Here is a 23,795-nt window from a genome sequence, read left to right as displayed (position 1 = left end):
CAGATCAGAGAAAGCCCTGCGGTTAGAAATTGGTTCTTTCTCCATTTTTCCATTCCCTGATCTGTGGTTTTTCTCTGGTCCAAATACAATCCTACACTTCCACATCCTCTCTTTCTCTTCCTTTTGTCTCCCCACAGAAGGGTATCCCTTCCCTCCTGTTTTATCTCTCCCAGTTTTCAGTCATGCACCTATGACCCGCCAAGTGGCTCTGTGGGCCCCTGGAGATGTTTCTGCCACTCTGTAGCCTGGATTCCTGTAATTCCAAGTCTTCTGGCCTCAATACTGCTGGGTTTGAGGGACGAGGGAATTTCAAGTCCCCCTACTTCTCCACCATGTTGACTCCTGTGTCTCTTGCACTATATTTTTATAGTGTTGACATTAAATTCAGGATAAGATTTGAGAGGCTTTTATATCTAATGTGGAATTAATTGAACAAGGGAGTTTGGGAAAGAAATGTTAGGTTGCTAAGAACTTCCATAGAAACACTTCTAGAGATGCACTGAGAGGTAAATTTAACAATCAGGTATTATTCCAGATGTCTGTCCCTGAGGACGATTCTACAATTACTTGCTGAAGTTTTTTTTATTTATTAAAAATTTATTATTTATTACTCCATATTTTAGCTGAAAAAAATTGGAGGTTAGGACACAGTGGAGAAGATAGTCATAAGGAACTGATAGGGTACACTTGGTATTGACTTACCCTAATGGTGAGCCATGGAAATTACACACAGATATCTATGGTTCTTTGAAAGTATGGCCATAATGCTGTATTAATCAAAACTGTTATATTGTTGCACCATCCTCTTTTCTTTTCAAGTTGATTTTAGTAAATTCTGGGTTTAGTTCCCTGTCACTTCATTTATAATAAGTAAAATGCTATCTGTGCCATTATGCCTTGGTCATTTTCACTCCTGCCTGCCAGTCTGACAGGTGTGAAATGATATCTTTAATTAATATTGTTATTACTAATATAGCTGTGCATCTTTTATTCTATTTGAAGTTTTATTTTTCTCCAGTGAATTTCCATTTCATAGACTTCATGTATTTCTAATGACTGCTATCTTTTTCTTATTGAATTTGGGATTTCTTTTTTCGTTTTCAGTATGTATATGCTGGATACTAACTATTTGCCAGTTTTATACATTGCACATATCCACTTAATTTGTTCCTTGTTTTTCAGTTTATATGGTATTTTATGTAAGCATATAATTAAATTCATTATAAAACTTGATATCTATTAGAGCTGGTCTCCACCTGCACTTAAAATTAACTTTGCTCTTCTTTTTCCTTTATTTATCCTTGATATTTAGGATCCACTGATCAAATTCCATCAAAACCCCTAATAAAATTGAAGTAAAATTATATATTAATTTGATTAAAATTGCCACTTTTGTCATACTTAACTCTTTCTGACCATAAACATGATACTCTATTTATTTCGGTCTTTTTTATTATAGCTTTCAAAAAATTGTATTTTTATAAATTCTTGAAAACTTTTACCAGATTTATTTCTGATTATTTTATGGTCTTGTTAACACCAAAAATACTACATTAAAATTATGATTTTTAATTATTTTTGACTGTTCCTTTCCTTGATACCTATGGTATTGAGCCATGTACCTTATAATGTATCATATAATGTATAATGTGTCCTATATGGAAAAGGAGTTTTCACAATGAGGAATTACTGTTCTTACTCCCTGAAAAGAAAATTAGGAACAGATAGAATCAACATTAGGGATATTTTTACAAAAATAATTTTTAATTCACTGTCTTCCCAAAATATGAATTTTGCAAAACATGAAGCTGTATGGACCTTTCTAGTGTTCTTTTTAAAATTCTTTTGAGTATAGTTGACACACAATGTTGCATTAGTTTCAGGTGTACAACATAATGATGCAACAAGTTTCTACATTATGCTGTGGTTACCACAAGTGTAGGTACCCTCTGTCTGGATACATTGCTATTACAATATCATTGTCTATATTCCTTATGCTGTGCCTATTCATTCCATAACTGAAAGCTGGTATGTGTTTTCAGTTTAAATCACTTAAGAAGAAAATCAGAAGCAATGAAATAAGCAATCTAAAAGGAAAATAAATGATCAAGATTATTCCTTATTCTGAGATAAGAAGTAATAGGTGGCAGAAAAAATATATAGTCATGTAAAGTCACTTTAAATTAGTTACAAGCACATCACCGTTCAATAAATTCACTAAATTAGGGAAAGATTTACATATAACACACTATCAAAACTTGTAGTGATTGAGTAAATTGGAGATTTGGTATGTAAATTAACTGTAAAATTACAGATTTTCCCATTTCATTTTCTTGATAACTCAACCTACATGTATAGATTTTCATATCTCCTACTAAGGACATTTTGTAGCATACTCTCAAGTTAATTTCATGAACTAATGGTAAAGTTTGTATCAAGTAATAATAAATAAAACAACCACTTTGAATCCTTTAAAATGTTTTTCACTTGAATAACCAAAAAAAAAAGGCTATTCTTTTAGTATTATACTACTGTTATTCACTTTTACAGTATTTTTTAAAAGATTCTATATTTCTCCAGATGTAAAGTTTCAACAGTTATGCTAATAAGCATCATAACTGTTATTGGAGGGTGTAAATTTTTTTTGGAAGGAAGGAAGGAAAAGAAAGAAGCAATGTAGGAAGGAAGGAAGCAAACAAAAATTAAGGTTGATACCAGGGCAAAATTTGGCCTTCCCTGCACTTGAATTATCCCCAGACAAGAAGCACCTCTGGCCTTGAGTCCATTGAGAGTATAGGTAAGAAAGAACAGTATGTCCTACAGAGTCAAATAAACATCCCTGGCCTCAGGATGTATCCTAACACTATGAAGATAAGCAATGTGAGATCCTGAGTCCAGCAACCATTTATGAATGGTCAGCCCTTCACATTTCAACAACATTCATAATTCTTTCTCATTATGCCCATTACGATTACCATAACAACATATATTCTGTGATCATTGAGAAATCTGTGATTATAGATGAAAACGATGGGCTTGAGAATGCAATATTGTCTCCCAATCAGGAGAATTTGGATCTATAAAATTCTATGAAGCAATCTTATTAATTCATTCATATTACAAGTATAAACAAAGTACCAGACACTCTCCTAGGTACTCCTAGGTGGCCACTCTAGAAAAGTCTGTCTTCATGAAACTCTTAATGAGGGCAATAGAATAAGCTATTAAATCATCACAACAAAATAAAATATTGCTTCAAATAGTAATATTGGTTATGAGAAAAATAAAGTGAGATGGTAGAGAGTTGAGAGGTGATGAGATACCATGCAAAGATTATAATATGGTTTAGTATCATCTAATTTACATGTTAAAAAATAGTATTTTGCAGGGCACCCTGGTGGCTCAGTCGGTTAAGCATCCATCTTTGGCTCAGATCATCACCTCATGGTTCACGAGGTTGAGCCCCATGTCAGGCTCTGTACTGACAGCTCAGAGCTTGGAGCTTGCTTCAGATTCTGTGTTTTCCTCTCTCTCTGCCCCTCCCCTGCTCATGCTGTATCTCTCTTTCTCTCAGAAATAAATAAAAACACTTAAAAAATAGTATTTTGCTGCTATGTAGAGAACAGAGTATAGGTGTGTAAGAATGGAAGCAGGGACACTGGATAGGAGGCCATTCTGATAGTCTCGGGGGAGATGTGATGATGGCCTGGTGGTGGCAGTGAAAGTAATGACATGTGCCCTTACTTAGGTATTTGCAGATAAAGAATACTGCTGACAGATTACCAGAAGCCTTGCTACCAGGTCATCATGGTATTCACAGTCATAGCACAGATGAGACCATTCTGTAGAGAGGGTAGTTCAGAGCAAAGGTCGAGTCCTGGGCAATGCAATATTTAGAGGTCTGGAAGAGAAATTTCCATAACAAGAGACAGAGAAGGAGCCCTTGTTGAAGTAGGAGTGTGATGTCTTGAAAGCAAGTAAAGAAAATGTTTCTGAGAAAAGGAAGTGATCAACCACGACTTATCCTACTTCAGAGAGTAAGAATGAGAAAATGTCACAAAATAATTTGTAAGTTACAAAATCATTCTTCAATGCCAAAATGTCCCCAGTGGATCCAGGTACTCCCCAAATCTTTGCATCAAAAGTATCACTTGGCCTATCCGTTTCTCCTGAAAGTCTGTATCAATAGATAGTATCTGTAAAACAAATACTGGCTAGATTAAGAACTATAGTTTTTATTAATTCCCCAAGGCCTCCAAAATTCTGCAAAAACATCTAAAAGTAATTGGAAACATACACTGATTCAGAGAATGCAAGTTGTTAATGAGTCAAATAAAGAACTACCCAGAAGAAACAGAGAAGAGGATTATGTAAAGTTTTAATTAACTGCCTCTCAGGTTCATTTTCCATTGTAGTAGACTTGAATTAAATTTGTTATATTCTCTTCCCCCATTTGAAGCATCTCTAAAGTTGAAAGTTGTGTTGAGATATATCCACATGGCAATAAGGAATGACTGGAAGCTTACAGGACAAATTATGAACAGGGCAGTGTAATATACAAGGGACAGGAGAGCAGGTAAGTAAAAAAATAAGTAACAGATTAGGCTGAGAATCCAAGAATCTGCAAGAGCAGAGTTAACAGCACATAATAAAAAACAGGTGAGGCTTGAAGGCTAAAGCAGTAGGCTGCATTGTCTACAGCTATTTTCACAGCATTCTAATCCCAAGAACCAGTTCCTGACTTGGCTCATTCTGGAAGCCAGAAAGGTGAGCTGGAAAGGCAAATTTGTATCCTTATGGAAGACATTGTTGACAATAATGGAAATCTTGGAAATAAGCATGACCTCTACCCATGATATCTGACTGGCTATAAGAAATTAAATCCTCGGGGCACCTGGTGCTCAGTCGGTTGAGTATCTGGCTTCAGCTCAGGTCATGATCTCACAGTTTGTGGGTTTGAGCCCCGCGTCGGGCTCTGTGCTGACAGTTCAGAGCCTGGAGCCTGCTTCCGATTCTGTGTCTCCCTCTCTCTCTGTCCCTCTCCTGCTTCCACTGTCTCTATCTCTCAAGAATAAATAAACACTAAAAAAAAATAAAAAAAAAAAAAAGAAATTAAATCCTCTGTGCTCATTACCCACACAATCTGAATGGAGATTACCTCTGTAAGAATATAATGTGTGGTGGTTGGTGGAAATATTATTTCTAACAATGTTTATTTCTCAGGTTGCTGTCAGATTGTATATTTTTCTAAGAAATAAATAAAGATAAATTTATTTTACCCTTGACAACATGAAAAGATACTTTAAAATATGTAAACCATGACAAAAGAGGGAATCTAGGAAATCTCTTTGAGAAACCGAGACTAGAACAGAGAAAATGTCTGCCCCAGACATTCTTTGTATAGCTTTCTGTGAGGTTCACTTCAGTTTTCCCAGCTACCCACTCTCATTTATTTGATCCAAGCCCCCATTCTTTCTTGTATTTAGCATTTTGCTTAAACTTCAGTGGACATCAGAATTACTTGAAAAGTTTGTTACAATCCAGATTTGCAGGGTCTACTCAGAATTTCTGATACAGTAGGTGTGGGATGGGCCCAAGAATTTTGCATTTCTCACAAATTCGTAGATGATGCTGATGCTACTGGTTTGTGAGTTACCAATGAAAACCACTGAGTAAAAACAACAGTAATGCGTGGTACTGCCCTCTACATAAATAAAATGGACATGAATAAAATTCAAGTCAAGATATCAGATTTATTTTTAGTTTATCACTCCATGTCCTGGGATTTAAAGTGTGGTTGCAGAATGAAGTAATCTTAGAGTACTTATCTAAAAATTTTATTTTTATGTGTGTATCTTTAAAAAAAAACCCTCATGAATTCTTAGAAGTTTAATGGACTCTGCTTTGTACTAGGTCTTCTTCCAGGTACTGAGGGAAGGTAGAGGAATATGAGATAAATAAAATACAACCCATATATGCAGAGGGCCCCAAAGACAAAGGAAAAGAAAACATCACAAAAATAAGTGCCATTAATACAGCATATGCTCTGCTAATAAGAGCTAGCACTCACATTTTGTGCGCTCTGTGTGAGGAACAATTAATTCTAAGCACTTTCCTTACTTTAATGCATTTAATTCCTCCCAGGAATCCTGAAGAAAGTACTGTTTTTCATCTCTGCTTTACAGATGAGACATTGTCTCACTTGCCCAACTAGTGGAAGAGCTGGGACTTGGATCCAAACAGCCCAGAGGCCATGGTCATGGTATTAACCACTCAACAATGACAGCCCTACATGCTGTAATGAACTGTAGCTCCAGGGAAGTGTGGGAGCCCAGAGGAAGAAGGGCAGTCAGAGGAAGCTTCCTAGGGAGACGATCTTAAATTTAGAGGAAAGGTGATGAATTATTTTTGCTAAATTATTTAAAATTACCACTTTAATAAATAATTTGTAGAAGCAAGTTTGAAATTATCTTGATGCCCTCTGTATGTTGTTTTTTTGCAATCCTACAAATATGATGATTTTTGTTTTGTAGTGCATGATTTCCTTCCAATCACCCATTTTGCCTCCATGTGAAAATACTATCCTTTAGGAGGGATCTCTTTACTTTGTTCATAGATTTATGCCCAGTGCCTATGAGAGTTTCTAGCACTTGATAATTATTTACTATATTAGTTAAGTTGTTAATGGCAACCAAGTTAACTACAAGAATAACATCAGTAAGACCTCGGTCACCAATATATATAGACTAGTAATATTTGAGACTAATAATATCTGAGACCAGTAATATATAAAGGAGCTCTTCTTTGTAGAAATATAAGGCAGCTACTTGCAGTCATTATTAAAATAAGGCAGTCATTATTTTGTCTTTTCTATTCTTTTCTACCCCCGATCTGTGGCATCTGCCATTAGTAGAATGAAAAAAAAAAATGGCGTATGAGCTTTCTGAATATAGTGCTTGAATTGTCTGTGCTCAGATAACCAAGACACCTATGTTTATCTTCTGTGGGCCAACACAAAAAATATAGGGTTTTCAGGGTCAAAAGTAATAAGTTAAACCTATAAGTTTATCATAGGGTTAGGGAAAAAACATACACATACTGTCCATTAGTAACTGGTAACAGGAAAGAGGCTCTGTAACATCCATTTTATTAAGAACTATGCATACATGGGTTAGCCTCAGTTACACACACACACACACACACACACGCACGCACACACACACTAGGATGTTTTTTTTATTATAAATTGAGTAAGTCATTATTTAAGGAACTTCCTCTTACTTTTGCAGCTGTTGTGTAATAATGGTCCTCAAACCCAGGGTTTCGGTCCTCTGAAATTCTTGACAGGTCTAGAGGAAACCCCCAACAGTACCCTATTACTAAGCTACCCCCAAATATCTCCTTTTGCTTCTGAAAGGGACTCATCTGCTCTCTGGATTCTACCATTACCAAATAGTTACAGAAGATCTTTGTAGCATCACTGCAGGTGTAAAGACTCATTGTATTATTCTAGAAGGATAGGAAGTCAAAGAAGAACTTGTTATTATGTCTTTTTCCTTTAAGTGATGGTTTATCAAAACTACCACATTTTCCTCACCAAATTAGGATGCTCCAGAGAAACAGAACCAATAGGATGTATTCAGAGAGACAGAGAGACAGGAGGAGGTTTATTTTAAGGAACTGGCTCACATGATTGTGGAGCTGGCAATTCTGAAATGTGCAGGGCAGGCCAGAGGCTGGAAATTCCAGCACAAGTTGATTTTGCAGTCTTGAGTCCAAAGGCAGTCTGGAGACCAAATTTCTTCCTCTTTGGGGATCTTCCGTATTTTTCCCCAGGGCCTTCAACTGATTGGATGAGGCCCACTCACATGATGGAGGATAATCTGCTTTACTCAGAGTCTACTGATTTAAAGGTTAATCACATCTGTAATATACTGTCATAGTTACAACTAGACTAGTGTTTGACCAAACAATCGGGCACCATAACCAAGCCAGGTGATGCATACAAATAACAGTCACACTTACCAACATTCTGTTGTTTAGAGGTCACCAGCTCTAAACAAATTTACTACACATCTTTGGGGATTCCTAGCAATCCGTTTGAAGAATGCTGGTCAATAGATTTGTAAAGTAACTGTAACTTACTAGGTAAAAAAATCTCCTAAAATATCTTAGTCTAGTTAGTAAACTGAAGATGTATTGATTGTGCAGTTAAGAGATATACTCTGAATTTATCAGATCAAGGCAAAACAGATATTGCTTAGAATATTAAGACATGCTGAATTATAGAGCTATTACTACTTTCCTGTTTCATGAGCAGGCCTTTTGGATTAATATCACCTGTTTAGCATAGTAAACTAAATTATTCCTAAAGAAATCCATGTCCTAATTCCCGGATCTGTGATTATGTTACTTTCTATGGCAAAAAGGACTTTGCCTTATTTCAGAATATTTTCTCTTCCACAGGACAAGTTTTCTGTGGTGACTTGGGAGCTAAGTTTATAACCAATATTTTCTACTCAAAGACACATATGTCTAATTTGACTTACTGCTTTATAATTTATTGTGGTAGCTACCCTATCAGCACCCACACCTATACTTCTCCATGGCCATCATTGTCACCTTCCTTGATGAATTTCTCTTTCTGTTACCTTGTAACTTTGTAGCCATGAACCTGAATGTTATCTTAATCCACCTCTTTCTTTCAGAGCAGCAGACTCAAACATCAAGTCCTATTAACTTTTCTTTTGAAGTGTCTGACATTTCTGGCCTTCCCTGTCCATTCCTGTCTGCCTCCACTCTAATTCAGACCATCAGTTATTTCTCCTTGCTCCTGAAAAAATCTAAGCCCTAACCAGTCCCTTTATTGCCCCCATACTGCCCAGATTTTCCTCTTTGCTTTAGTTCATTTTTACTGTCAAAATTACTTAACATATTTAAAGAATAAACCAGTTGCTCAATACCATAATAAGTCCTCAAAAATGCTGAATATTCCTTACTAGTGAAATCAAGCATCCTTGCCTGATATGTTGGTTTACTGCTGTACATCCTTTGAATTTCCACATAAGACCCACACCAAGGCCACTGGGTAGCTTTCTACATGTAAGTCATGGCCTCATTGGAGAGGGGCCAGCTCTCTGATCTCAACTTAGCCCATCTAGTTTCCACGTTTATGTTGTTCTAGGTTTCCTGACTCTTTCTAGGCTCTTTCCTGGCTTCTTTCTAGGTTCTTGTTTTTTATTTTTTGTTTTTTACTGTCAAAATTCAGCAGAAATAAAGTTGGTAATTTTAATAAGTCATTTTTAGATGAATGCAGAGAAACAGAATACAGTCACACATGTATAGAAATAAAGTTTCTAGAGATTTCTTATTTTATTATATATATATATAAATTTTTTTTTTCTATTTTAAACAGAGGTTAGCCATAGATTGACTTGATTGGTTGAACTTGGAGCAACCCCACTCCTTTTATTACCTATCACTGTCTGATAGTGAGGAATGGATAATAAACCTATTGAAATGTTGTGAGATTTAAGTTTAATTGGTACCATTCTAAGAACTGCTAATAAAGACACTACATCTTCTTTTGCTTCCAACATCACCTCCAGGCATAGAGTCCAAGCTCCCAGACTGTTTATTGTCACCTCATGAATGGCTTCAAACTTGTTTGTATGTAGCCTTATTTCCCCTGGCCATTCCTGACCCACTGCCCTGGATAAGGTGTTTTACAGTGCATCCCCAGACACTCCTTCACTGGAATCAGACCATCTTGCATCAACCTGTCACTTAAATGTTCTGCTGCTCTGCTAACATTCATTCTGAAACTATGCGCCTGAAATTCCTACTTTTCAGCTCCATTCATTAGCTATCATGTTTCCTTCCCTTCTTCTTTCTTCCTCTTTTCCTCTTTCTCCTCATCTTATTACCACTGTGGCTCATTTCATGGTGGATTCTATCTATTAGAGTATTCAGTGAGCAGTGAACTCTTTTTGGATTTAAGGTTACATGCTCCATTCATTTCTCATGCTTCTTGTCACTTCATCATTCAGATGTTTTGCATGCTAGAACATCAGTCTTTCAGAACTCTGTTTTTAGTTTTACAAAACTCCCAAGTCTTAAGCATTTAGTTACAACAAAATATACAGATTTCACCAAAATTAAAAAGGTGTACTATCACTCAAAGGAATTTATATTATCTGAGAACAACAGAATAAGGATTCACCTTCATCTAGTTTTTCCTGTTGTTTTGCCTAAGCCTGGAAAGTAGGAAAATAAACAACACACCGTCAAGGCCCTAGAATTGTTCTTTCTGCCTCTAGGGTGGTTGCCAATGTGGGCTCTAACCATGCTCAGTTTGGATTTTAACTTTGTAAGCCCTAAACACAGAGACAGCCAAGGTGAATGCCTCAGAAACCATGGGCTAGAATGTTCACAGCTTCCTCCTCTAGCCCCATGCCTTTCTGGCTTCCCCCTGAGGAGCAGTGCACAGGATTGAACTCAGAGCCTCCTTAACTGTGTGGAAGAGAGAAGAGAAGGCACCATGCTTTTAAAAATGCCTGGTCATGATAGGAAACAAATTCTGAGCTCTCTCTCTCTAAAAAGGAAAAGGGACCTTTAGATTGTGTTAAAATATAGTTGATTCTCACTATTCACAGTAGTTACGTACTATAAAGTCACTGAGTAGAGAATACTGAACCATTGCTCTAGGAGAAATACAGGGTTAGCCTCCTGCAAACCTGTGGTCACATTTCTGTCAATCCATCAATACGTAACCTCATTTTAGGCATGTTTCTGTTTAAAAACACAGCACTTAATATATATTTTTGATTCACTAACATTAAACTCAACAAAAATATCACTATAATCCATGCCTGAACAAAGCCTGACATTTTTTCTTCATAAAGTTCATCACATCCTTCTTGTGCTTAGGATCACCAGGCAGCACCTCTGTCCTATGCCAGAGGGGCACTTTCAACAGCTGAATCACCATCACCACCACCAACAAACCCACAAAAATGGGAAACATGTGGCACTACATAGACCACAAAAAAGACATTTGTTTCAAGTATAAGAGTTAAATTAAGGCAGGGTGTTGCCTTGTCTGACCTGTTGGCAACATGCACTTTGAATGACTCAGATTTTTCACAGCTCTGTACATTTCTTCAGATGACCACAAAAGGGCCACAAGTTTTGATTTGGGGGTATACATAAATTTTTATGAGTAAGAAAATGCAAATATGGAATTCCCAAATAATGAGGATCAACTATAAATGTTTGTATGAAAGAATACATTGGACCTAGGTTTAATAGCTTATTGATAGACATTATTATCCTCATTTAAAGGTTGAGAAAATTGAGACAAAGAAAGTTCAAGTTACTTGCCCAAATTACACCATTAGTAAATGTTAGAGTTAGGATCCATACAGTCTGGTTCAAAAGCCCCAATGTTTGTCTACGGCCATACCACCCTGAACGCACCTGGTTGATCTCGTCAAAAGCCCCAATGTTTAAGCTTTAACTGCACAATATTGCTTCTCAAAATAAATAAGTATTAAGTTTTAGAATTTTAAGGTCTATAATAATAAAAGGTATGATTTTGAACTTTATATATTAAAATGAAATCAGGATTGCTTTGAATATAATGTCGATTAGGAATTTAACCATTTTAACTAAAACATTTGTAAAAAAAAAAAAAAACAAAAGAAGAGAAAAAGAAGAAGATCTTACATGAGGTTTCTTGAGATAATTAACAAGGGACATACAAAATGGATACAGCTTTCAATATTTTCTCTTAAATATTTAAGAGACTATTTTAGTGACAAGAATGCAATGGGAATAATTAAGGAGGTGAATACAAAATTGGGGTTCATACTAAAATGTGTATCTATGCACTTCCCACTCTTATTTTATGTAATTCAAAAGATAATAACCAAACTGCAGCAAAGAGATTTGATAGACCATTATTTCCCTTGTGCATTCAATTTACATTGTCAAGGCTTTAGAAATGTAATAACCCTGGCAGTATTTTTTGTTGCTTGAAATTGTAAATAGGATTATATGTCTACTATTAAGACAGGATGTGAAGAATGGCACCTCACCTGTCACATGGGTGTTTCTCCTGTCACAGAGCAATCAGATTCCAACACCCAGCAATGCTCCACTTTACAGCCCATAGAAATACTAATATTTTATCAGACTCCAAATCCTGTGATGAAAGGAATGAAAATTATTACCTTTCTTCAACTTTCACATATGTCATCCTTACTCCTTTAATTGGCATCCGATTAACATCCAGGGAAAGTGACCCTAAAACCATCTGTGACATGGCCTCTAACCAAGAAGAAAATCAGAAGTCCCCAGTCCTCTAATTTTGTAAATGAAGAAACAAAGGTCCAGGAAGATGAAGGAACTTTCTTAAGCTTTATAGATTTTGTGGCTGAGCTGGGATTAGAAGGCAGATCTCCTGACTTTTTATCTTCTCTTTGTTTTGTGTCTCATTGTTTTGTCCTATGGTGGCCACCTGGTCATTCTACTTTGAGTGAATAAATATTTATGATTCCAGATAGTGATTTATGAGAACAAATGGATTACATGGTCATGAGCTTCCAGTTTGCGTAGTCATCTTTTAAATTTTTAAAGCTTATATTCTAACCTTGGGTATATATTCCCATTCTATTATTCTGGTGAGCTAGGTTAATCTTTTGAAAGCTTTGGTTTGATTACTTTAATCTAATTATTGGCCATCATCTTTTATAGGGATTATCTTGAACTGTTAGAAATGGCTCAACACAAATAAATATATGACTCAATTTCTTTACTGTGTGCCAACTCACCTATTAATTTTTATTTGCAAAACTGGTGAAATTGAATTTTCCTTGAAAAATACCCCCAAACCATTTAATTCTGCTCTTCTGAAATTACCATTCAACAGACATTGGTTGAAACAACTGAAACCTGAAAATTTATTTTCTCCATAAAAAAAAAAAAAGTCAAAATCAAATTGACCACTCTTTAGTGTGAATTGTGGCTTCTTATTTATACCTGATAATAAAAACAGACCAATGAATCTTGATTAATTCAATGAAAATTTCCGTGAAATGAAGCAGAGGTACACTGCAGATTAAGCAAACTTTAAAAAGCCTTTTATATATTGTTAAGGGATCCATTATTTTAATTCAATAAGTAAGATTATAAACTATTTATAAAATAAATACTGTAAGTTTAAGAAAATTGCTAAATGGTGTATGAGCTAAGATTAATAGGACTTCTGTTTCTCATTACCATGTGCAACATCACAAGAGTCTTTTGCTCCCATTGTAACAACAACAAGCAAGATGATTTTCAAAATCAGTTCAGCAGAAAGTGAATGACAAAAGAAATCTAAATGAACTAAATTCCGGAAAGAGACAAGGCTTTCACAAGAAAGAAGAAATTTATGACTTCCTTTGTTCCTTACAGAGCAATAAGAACTCCATAAGAGACTCTTAAGGACTGAGAACAAACTGAGGGTTGATGGGGGGTGGGGGAGAGGGGAAAGTGGGTGATGGGCATGGAGGAGGGCACTTGTTGGGATGAGCACTGGGTGTTGTATGGAAACCAATTTGACCATAAATTGTATTTTGTAAAAAAAAAAAAAAAACAACTCAGTATTGATGAGGAATGAAGAGAAAGCAGCTGAACATTTAGCAGATTTTAATGGCTATATTTAGGCTAGTGTGATGGACAAAAATCCGAAAGAGCCCCAATTACAGGGTGGGTCTGCATCACCCACTACCTCTCTTTTGTAGGCTGTTGTAACTGCACAGAGCTAGTATACCAATAGCTGGAGGGCAGAAAAACTGAGAGAAGTCCTTGGAAAACATGCCTGAGTCTTCCCTGAAGACCTGCTTAGTGGCTGCTGAAGAGTGAAAGCGGGACAGGTTTGCTGAGACAAATCCCACCAAAGCTCTTACCGTATGGAAAGAAAGTTCTAAATACAGAGAGGCATAAAAGCTGGAAGAAATCCCTCCAAGCTATTGGGATGGTAAGGAGTCTTCCTTAACTGAGTGTACTACGGAGGTCCCATAAAATCCAAGGTACTCTGATGTGAAGAAGTCTGGAGGTATAACTAGAGAGAAGAGAGAATTATATGGTGACCCAAAAGCTGATAGCCAGTCTGTACAGCAACTGAGATTTCTTGATTCTCACCAGGGCTCAGATCCCAAGCTGTTCTGCAGAAAGTTATGATCCTGCCCTCAAAATATTTGAGGCCAGTTGGTAATTGAAGCTAGGTAAAGACACAAAATTGGCCAAGCTCAGCTCGTCTACAGATAAATTTGAGTCAGTTGTCTGATTCAAGAAATAGTGTGCCTTATTCTGGGGATAGATATTTACTTTGGTTCTTTAATACAATGCTCAGCATACAATAAAATATTACAAGAAATATGAAGAAGGAATAAAAGGTGACCCTTGGTCAAGAAAAGAGACAATGATTAGATGCAGACAGAAGTATTTCAGTTGTTGAAATTATCAGATGGAACATTAAAGTAACTATGATAAATATGTTACAGAATGTATTGTCAAAGTCTGGCAACATGAGTAAAATGAGAACAATTTTATCAGAGAAATGGAAATTATAATAAAAAAGGAAATCCTAGAGATAGACAATATCTGAAAAAATTTAAAAATTAGACGGGCTTCATTATGGAAACAACAAAGTGAATCAGTAAATTTGAAGACAAAGTAAATTATTCAAACTGAAAAAGAGACGAAAACTCCAGATTCAAAATAAAGCCATAAAAAAAGAACAAGCTCAGTTCATCTATACATTAATTTGACTTAATTCTGATCCAGACTATATAGGATAATATTAGATAATCTAATACATGTATAATTGTATTTCTTTAGTAACGGTGACAGAGAATGGGGCTACAAAGTATTTGAAGAAATAATTGCCAAGAATGACCCAAAATTGATGAATGACATCCATCCACAGATTCAGTAAGCCCTGTCACCCCACGAGCAGAATAAATGCAAAAATGTTGGGGCACCTGAGAGGTTCAGTCAGTTAAGTGTCCAACGTCGACTCAGGTCATGATGTCAGGGTTCATGGATTCATGCTCTGCGTCGGGCTCTGTGCTGGCAGCTCGGAGCCTGGAGCCTGCTTTGGATTCTGTGTCTCCCTCTTTGTCTGCCCTCCCTGACTCATGCTCGCTCGCTCTCTCTCTCTCTCTCTCTCTCTCAAAAAATAAACATTTAAAAAAATTGTTTTAGGGGCGCCTGGGTGGCTCAGTCAGTTGAGCGTCCGACTTGCCTCAGGTCATGAACTCTCGGATTGTGAGTTAAAGCCCTGCAACGGGTTCTGTGCTAACAGCTCAGAGCCTGGAGCCTGCTTCAGATCCTGTGTTTCCTTCTTTCTCTGTTGCTCCCCAGCTTGCTCTCTCTCTCTCTCTCTCTCTCTCTCTCTCTCTCTCTCAAAAATAAATAAAGATTTAAAAAAAATTTTTAAATCATTTTAAAAGAATGAATACAAAAATGTCATACCTACACACCATAGTTAAACCGCTGAAAATCAAAAATAAAGATAAAATCTTAAAAGTAGTTGAAGGAGGAAGGGGGCGAGGGTGGGGAGATTGTGCTGGAGAAAGCACATTCCATACAGGAAAACAATTACAAAAATGATATCTGACTTCTCATCAGAAATAGAGGCCAGAAGGCAATGCAGTACACAAGTATCTATGACTCCACTTCTATGAAATCCAAGAAGAAATAAAACTTACCTATGTTGATAAAAATTAGCAGGTAGTTGCTTCTGAAGTGGAGAATTGACTAGAAGGGAACATGAGAGGATTTTCTGTGGTAATAGAAGCTTTCTTTAGCTTATTTTGGGCTGTGGTTTCATGGTGTATAGAATTGTCAAAATTCATCAAACTCATCAGGGCAAATTTAAATTGTACTTAAAAAAATAAACTCTATGAACATAAATATCTTTACACAAAAACATTAGTGATTATGTGATTACAGACAGGCCTATTTCAGATACAGAGGAATCCATTCATGTCTTAAATTCCCGTAATAATCAAAGCAAGGTGAAGATAGAAAAAGTATGATTTTATGAAAAGTACACCTAAAAGCCGGAACTAATTCTTAGCATAATGGTACCTTTATTGACATGAATACCTTTATTCACATACATATAAATATAATATATGCACATACTGAGTATATTTAATTTGATGTTCTATAAAAATAAGCTAAAGATCATGATTCAATTAACATTAAAATAACTAACATAGCTCCTCTGCATCATTTCAAATTCTGTGAAAGGTTAACTCTGTCATGCTTTAATTAAAAAAAAAAAACTTAAATTAGAAATTTTTAGTTATTGACCATGTATATTAGCAGGCTGAGCATTTCCTACTTAGTGAAAATAAGCAGGCAAAATAACCCGATCCAAGATAATGAAAAATATTGCTGTAAACGATTGTTTAAGCAGGTTTAAAACTGATTCATCGTTTTGTAAAGGACCAACTATTCTGGAGTCAAGCTCTCAGGATGGTTAGTATTGGGAATAATGGAAAGAATCAGAGATTTTAATGTTGGAACAAAGATAAATTAGGACAAGGATGGCTTAAACTATTTGATGCAGTAGAGATAAAGGGAGGAAACGAATATTTATTGAATGCCTACTATGTTTCAGCCACTTCCCTGGGCACTTTTTCTGTTAAGTCACTTAATTATCTCAATAGCCCTATGACTTGGAAGAGAAGGCTAGGCTCAGATAATTAGTAGCTTGTTGAAGTTCACGTACTAAATACCTGTGCCTTTGTAGCTATCGTATTCTATATTGCCCAAAGGATTAGAATACATGAGAATTTAGAGGAAATACATTTCACCCCAACAGAAGTCGTAATTATCCAATAATCAGTGTTGTCTAACCAAAACACAGGCTGCCTTAGGAAGTAAAGAGCACTCTGTCATTAGTGGTATGCAAGCAGTACCCAGATCATCTCTTATGGCCTCTGGGAATACAATTCTATTACTGGGTAGGAAACTGGAAAGATACCCTCTAAGGCTCTGTCATGTCTGTAACTTCAAAAAGCATTCTAGTAGATTAATGGATTTTAAGCTACCACTAAAAATGAAGTAAAGAAACGGAAAATAAAGAAGCCAAGCTTCAGACCTCTAGTATCTTTAGCATGATCACTACAATCTTAATTTGTGTATCAGAAAACATGGTTCAGCACAGCTGTTAGGAAAGGTACCCTGGAAAACCATGACTGTTTGTTGCTCTTTTTGATGCACAAGAGAGATTCTTAATGAAGTTTGTTGTTTTTAATATTATATTATCTTAAACTTGAGGAATTTACTGAAAGGAGGTAGGTGACTGTATTCCTATAATGATTAAACATTTATTTAATGAAAATAACATTATAAGCTGTATTGACAGTGATGTAAAAGTTCACCAGAATAGCAATGTGCAGGAATAATGCGTAAAGCATTGGTTGGGAGGTGATGATGTTTTTTGTTCATTGTATGATGGGGCAGTGAGAGAGATGACCCAGGGCATGTAAAAATCTCATGTTATCATGTAAATATTTTTCTTCCTAATTTTTCCCTGGTTTAATTACAGCAGAAAATTATATTTTATAATGACCTTTAATGAAAATAAATAAAAAATTCTACCTTAATACCTTTTTAAGAAAATACATAATTTTTCATTTTGAAAATGGTACCTACCTTAGACAGTTTCAGCTTTCACAAGCTCATCTTCATAAAATATTTGATAAATTTTGACCCACTGCACACAATATAAGAACTGCATAGCCCCTGGAGGGGCTGCTTGGGATTCTGTGTCTCCCACTTCTCGGACCTTCCCTGGAAGTTTCTCAGCTGAGACCCCATGGTCTGGAGGCTGTGTGGGATTCTCTGACCCCTTTCTCTCAGGTACAGGGAGAGGATTCAGGCATGATGAGCCATGGTAAGTGACAGCCCCGGGCGTGGAGGCCCGGGGCGAGCAGCACTTATCATTGAAATATAACCACAGATTTACATAGAGCTGTTTAGTTCTAACACATTTTGAAGGGTAAAATATTGCTTACAGTAAGTTCTTAATGTATCCTGGAGGTTTTTCTTTTGTTTTGTCTTCTGTTAAAACATGCAAACCAACAAACTAATTTACTGTGCCCCAAGACACTCAGGTGAATCGAAAACTCAAAGTCTAATTCTGCTCTCTTTTCCTTTTGTTTCCCTTTAGCCTACAATATAGCAAAGAGGAAAACGAGGCCAGATTCAGTTTTCCAAAACACTATGGAAGAGAATTGACTTTTGCTTTGACACCTTTCTTTCTGTTGCCATACGTCTTCACACTGCTTGCTTCTGATAATGCCACAGCTATTAAAGCAAGCTGATGTGTGGTTTCTATACCACATTTTTTCTAGCTAGTTGTGAAAATAAAGACTAATAACAAACCATCACTCATCTGTGTGTGTTTTGTCACTGAGGTAGCTGTTTACATTCACCATGTTATAGTGATGCATAATTAATACTTCTAACTGAGAGCTAATAACTAATTATGAAATTCAAACTCCAAAACATTGATACGAAAGCTGTAAAGTCCTGATGGAAATTTCCGTACTGAAGATGTTCGTAAAAGTGTCCGCCTGTATTTTCTGTTGCAGTTCCTTTTTGAAAGAATCTAATATAACCCCTCCAGGAATTATGTGTCCATTTCAACTTCAGAAGGAAGCAAACCAGGCGTGACAGTAGAAAACACAAAAAGGTTTTATAGATGAACCTATTTAATATTGTTATTTAGTATTTGCCTCATGTCCAAGTATCTTCAAAAGGAGTTATTACAATATGATATTTTTGTTCTGTTTTATATTTAAGAGGTTGGTGTGTCTTTTCAAATTAAAATTATCCCACAAGTAAGAGTGAGGCATTAATACTAATGAGAATATTAGTTTATATTCATTGTAAGATGAGAAATAGAAAGGAAGAGATGCTACATTGTTAAAACCACCGATGAAAAATCACACAAAAATCTGTTCTGCTTTGTGAGAATTACTTTTAGGACTAGATTGTGTTCGACTTTTTCTTATGGAGTTCCAGGTATGATAAAAACATATTAATCCTATTACCTCTCATCCTTACAGATACTCATTTCAAGGAACTTCCAACCCTTCTCCACTGTGCAGCAAAATTTGGTTTAAAGAACTTAGCTATCCATTTGCTTCAATGTTCAGGAGCAACCTGGGCATCTAAGGTGAAAAATTTGGAGGGTTCAGATCCAGCACATATCGCTGAAAGGCATGGTCACCAAGAACTCAAGAAAATCTTTGAAGACTTCTCAGTAAGTTTTTTTTTCCATTTTATCTCTAGGACACTTTTTATAAAATAAATGTGTTTGCCCGCGCGCGTGTGTGTGTGTGTGCATGCCTGTATGCACATTGCTCTTTCGGGAATGATGCTGCTTCTCAGCTAGTTTGTAGTGTCTTTTGGTCCTGAAAAAGCATTTCGCAAGATAGGTCAGTTTGTTTTAGCATCACCATAAACCAGCTCTGACTCCACCCTCCCTCCCCTAAAAAGCTTTTAAAAAGCTTGTCTTTCTGGTTTCTATACAGTCTGTTCCATATTGGAGGGGAGATGGTGAGAAGGAAATGAAACCCTATTACATTTATTCTTTCATTCAGGAGTCTAAGTAAGACACTGTTAGGCATATGAAATTAGATGAATAATTGATAGGTTAAAAGAATACATTTTTTAAATCATTCGAAAAGTCTATTTAATAAAAAGTTAATTCATGTTACTTAAATGTGTTTCTCACATGGGCTTCCTTTTCTCACGCTGTTAAGTCCCTCATCCTAATTATGTAGGTTAAAGCCTCAAATTTCAGAAGCATATTAGTCTAGATTTTAGCAAGAATACAACCAAGGGACGATTTTGAAGGAGGGGATACTACCTTAATACATAGAACACATTTTGTGTTTTCATGATCAGCTTTAGAAGAGCAATTATTTTCTCTTGTAACAAGAGAAATGTTATGTACATTTTGCTTGTGAAAGTGAATTATGCTTCTGATGGCTCTTTGGAAAACATAAGAAAATAATCGTCTGGCGAATATGTCAAAATTTGTCTTTTGACTCTCATAAAATAAATAATTTTATTGCCAATGAACAGTTAATAAAGAACATTGAAATACAATGAGTAGCTTCTGGTCATTTTACCATTCATTCTGATTATTAGGTTAAGTCAATGTAATACTGGACTTCCATAAACGAATCATATTTGTGGATTCCAGAGAGTCAAATGACAACCAATCTAACTTTTTCCCCACTTTTAAGAAATAACAAAGTAGTTACCAGAATAGCATGGATATCATTCACAATGAATTACAATAGGATATCTTTTGCTTTTATTTAAAATAAATACAGAAACAAAAATAAATAAATACATAAATAAGGGTTTGTAACAAAATTTTTAAAAGTACTTATTATTATTCTATGTCCTTCAAATCGTGAATAAGAATTATTTTTATTCCTGAAAAGATTTTAGATAGTGATTCTCACATATCTGATGAGTGCATTCACTTTAGTAATTATCCACTCTATATAGCCATTGACCAATGGTATGGTATCTGTCTCAGGTAAGCTAATGAATCAATTCAGCTTTGCATAATTGCCTACAGTACTGTTGTGCAGCACATCTTGGTTGCCTGTCTCAATTCTCTACAACCTTATTCTCAAATTTTTAACCACTGGTAGACTTAAGTTAAAATTTCCCTGTGGAAGGGGCGCCTGGGTGGCTTAGTCAGTTAAGCATCCGACTCTTGATTTCAGCTCAGGTCGTGATCTCACAGTCATGAGATTGAGTCCCACATAAGGCTCTGTGCTGGGCGTGAAGCCTGCTTAAGATACTCTCCCTCTCTACCCCTCCCCTGCTCATGCTCGTGCATGCACTCACTCACACTCTCTCTCTCTCTAAAAAAGAAAAGAAAAAAGAAAAGAAAAGAAAAGAAAAGAAAAGAAAAGAAAAGAAAAGAAAAGAAAAGAAAAGAAAAAAGAAAAGAAAAGAAAAAAAGAAAGCCTGTGAAAGTCTTTAGCATCCAGGGTTACTTTCTAACATAAGCTCTGATTTTTTTTTTCAAAGAGTAAGGCTTCCACTTCTCATTCTCCAGTGAAGACTCCCCTTTTAACAGATGCAGCCTCATGCAAACTGCATGTGCCCCATAAATAACATGATACTAGATAATAATGGCGGTAGACAGGAATGTTAAGTTCAAAGGTAGGATGTGATGGATATGGGAAATAATTTTCTTTTTCTCTCACATCCCATGGACATTTGATCTCTGCTCTTGTAGTAATAGCACTGATTCAAGTTGATGGCATTATGGTTTTATTATCCATAATAGGACTGAAAACATGAAAGAAGTATAGGTGTTAATTAGATAACATTCTCAAAACGTGAGAGGTACTCATTTGTAATGAAGAGATTCTGTTCATAGATTAGTATGGATAACATAGCTAATAATCACTGCCTGTAGGTGACTCTTCACTCTTTGATAATGGCTGCATTCTAATTTTGCAGTTATACTTGATAATTATGCTATGAAACTTATTAAATGATGCTATATATTTTGTTTCTTTGTGAGCTATTACATTTTGTCAGAATGTCCATAGTGGACATTGCCATTATAAACAGGTTAGATTAGTTACTTTGTGAGTGTTCTGATGTCAGTAAGGAAGTGACTATAACTGTTGCAAGGGACAGCAGTTTTATAAAGGTATATTATGGTTATGGATAATTAGGTACAATAATTTTTCAAGCTACCAAAGACCTTTTTGCAAATGTGTGGTAAAGAAAATGGGAATATATCTGTTAGGTTGTGACACACGTGAAAAAGCGTGTTTCCTGTTGATTTACTTTTCTGACTATTCTTCTAATCATCAGTTTTATTTAAAATAAATCCAAATATTTTATCTCCTTAATGAAAGCCAGAGAAACACATGTTGAAATTTTATATTCAAATTATGGTAACTACGTCTCTTAAGAGTATATCTGAACCTGATAGAGAAAAAAATATACAATCTCACTAGGCTGCTACAGTACTTTATTGTTTCATTAATAATATTTACATAGCTTTAATGTTATCACGCTGATAAATCTAGATTGTCACATACATGTTCAAACTTTCCTTTAAAAAAAACCACTTTCCATTAACGATTGTTTCAGAATGGTTGAAAGAAGTTGATATTCTTTCAGGTTTGAGGTTTACAATCCAATGAACCATACTTCTGTGCAGAAGAAATACATATTTTTAATTTCAAACATATTTTGCCCCCAACTAACTGACTGATACGTTCAATTCTTCCTCATCGCCCATCAGTGAAACACTGTTAATTTTAGGATTTCACAGAGAATTACAACATGATATGTTTGAATAAAATGGGTAGAAGGAAAAAGCCAATTGTGATTTTTTAAAACACAGGGAAGAAAAAGAACCATTGGCAAGCATTCACAAACAAAATGCCCTCTATAGCTTAATGTAAACTATTTGAAGAATAAGAGAAAAGAAAAAAAAGAAGGCTCAAATAACATCTCTTAATTTCTTCATGACATTTTTCCTTTGAGAAGTTAATAATTTATACACAATCTATAAGTGGAATTTATTGTGAACAGATAGCTTTCATGTTTTGAGAATGTTATCTAATTAATACCTATACTTTTTTTCATGTTTTCAGTACTATTATAGATAATAATACTATATATTTCTAAAATCCATAAGGTCTTTCAAATAAACTACTCTATTTTCAGTTTCTGACAACGTCTCCTCAGAAAATTACTATGAAAGGTGGATGGACCAAGAGGATAAGGGTTGGTGCTTAAATCTACAATTGAGTGAGCCACGATTTACTTAACAAAGTTCTAGAGGAGATCCCAGATTATTTCAAATAAGAAATAGCAATATTGACAATTAATTCAGTCCTCTGAAATGTTATCTTTTAAATAAAAAATACCTGAAAAATTGAAAATAAGCTGAAACTTTGGCCACAGATAAAGACATAGTCTCTGATTCAATATAAAGTATGCAGCAAAAATTAGAATTTCTTTTAAGCACGTACTTCCTTATATTATCTTGAATATGTCACCCCACCCATCTCCATCAGTTTAAAACACTTAACAAAATGATGACATCATTATGTAAATGGACAGGGAGATATATCCTCCTCTATTGGCTGGCATGGAATTGGAGAACATATGTTTATTTCTCTTAGGAACAGCATTCAGACTGATTATATTTTTTCTTCCACCACAGTGTTCACTTATGTAGTTTTATGTATATGTTAATAAGATCTTAATCATAAATCATTTCACTAAAATTTAGGAATTACAAAATCAGCTTTCCATGTACTTTCTCTAGCTGGCAATTTCAGACAGACTCTTCACTGGGAATCTTTCTATTGTTTTCATCTGTGATGAGATTCCTATAACATCTTGCTCTCATTGACTTAATCTAACACTGCTGTTTGCCTCTGTGGACAGTGGGCTTGTGTGTGTGTGTGTGTGTGTGTGTGTGTGTGTGTGTGTGTGTGTGTGTGAGGGGGAGGGGGCTGTTGCCCTCTAGTGTCTGGCTGACCGACAATGACCCTGAACTTTTTCAAATGGTCCAGGGTTTGGAATGAAGGTACAGAAAGGTAGAAGTTAAACCACTTTGAGAATCCCTGTATTAAGCAATGATGGACTGACTGCTGTGGAGAACCTATCACTCAGAAGTTAGACTTTATGTTTAGGCCAGTGAACATCACTCTTCTTGA

The 23,795-nt window shown here is 35.6% G+C and overlaps 1 protein-coding gene across 1 annotated transcript in view; it reads left to right on the top strand.

Moving 5' to 3' along the window:
- BANK1 (B cell scaffold protein with ankyrin repeats 1) overlaps positions 1 to 23,795 on the top strand; it is a 309,952-nt gene that overhangs the window by 131,698 nt on the left and 154,459 nt on the right. Inside the window, exon 8 of the mRNA XM_047857595.1 lies at positions 19,137 to 19,333. Coding sequence (XP_047713551.1) covers positions 19,137 to 19,333 — 197 coding nt within the window. The remainder of the gene's footprint in view (positions 1 to 19,136; positions 19,334 to 23,795) is intronic.

Source organism: Prionailurus viverrinus, chromosome B1 (assembly GCF_022837055.1).
Source record: "Prionailurus viverrinus isolate Anna chromosome B1, UM_Priviv_1.0, whole genome shotgun sequence".
In the NCBI taxonomy this organism is placed as follows: domain Eukaryota; kingdom Metazoa; phylum Chordata; class Mammalia; order Carnivora; family Felidae; genus Prionailurus; species Prionailurus viverrinus.
This window is presented reverse-complemented; position numbering and strand designations above follow the sequence as displayed.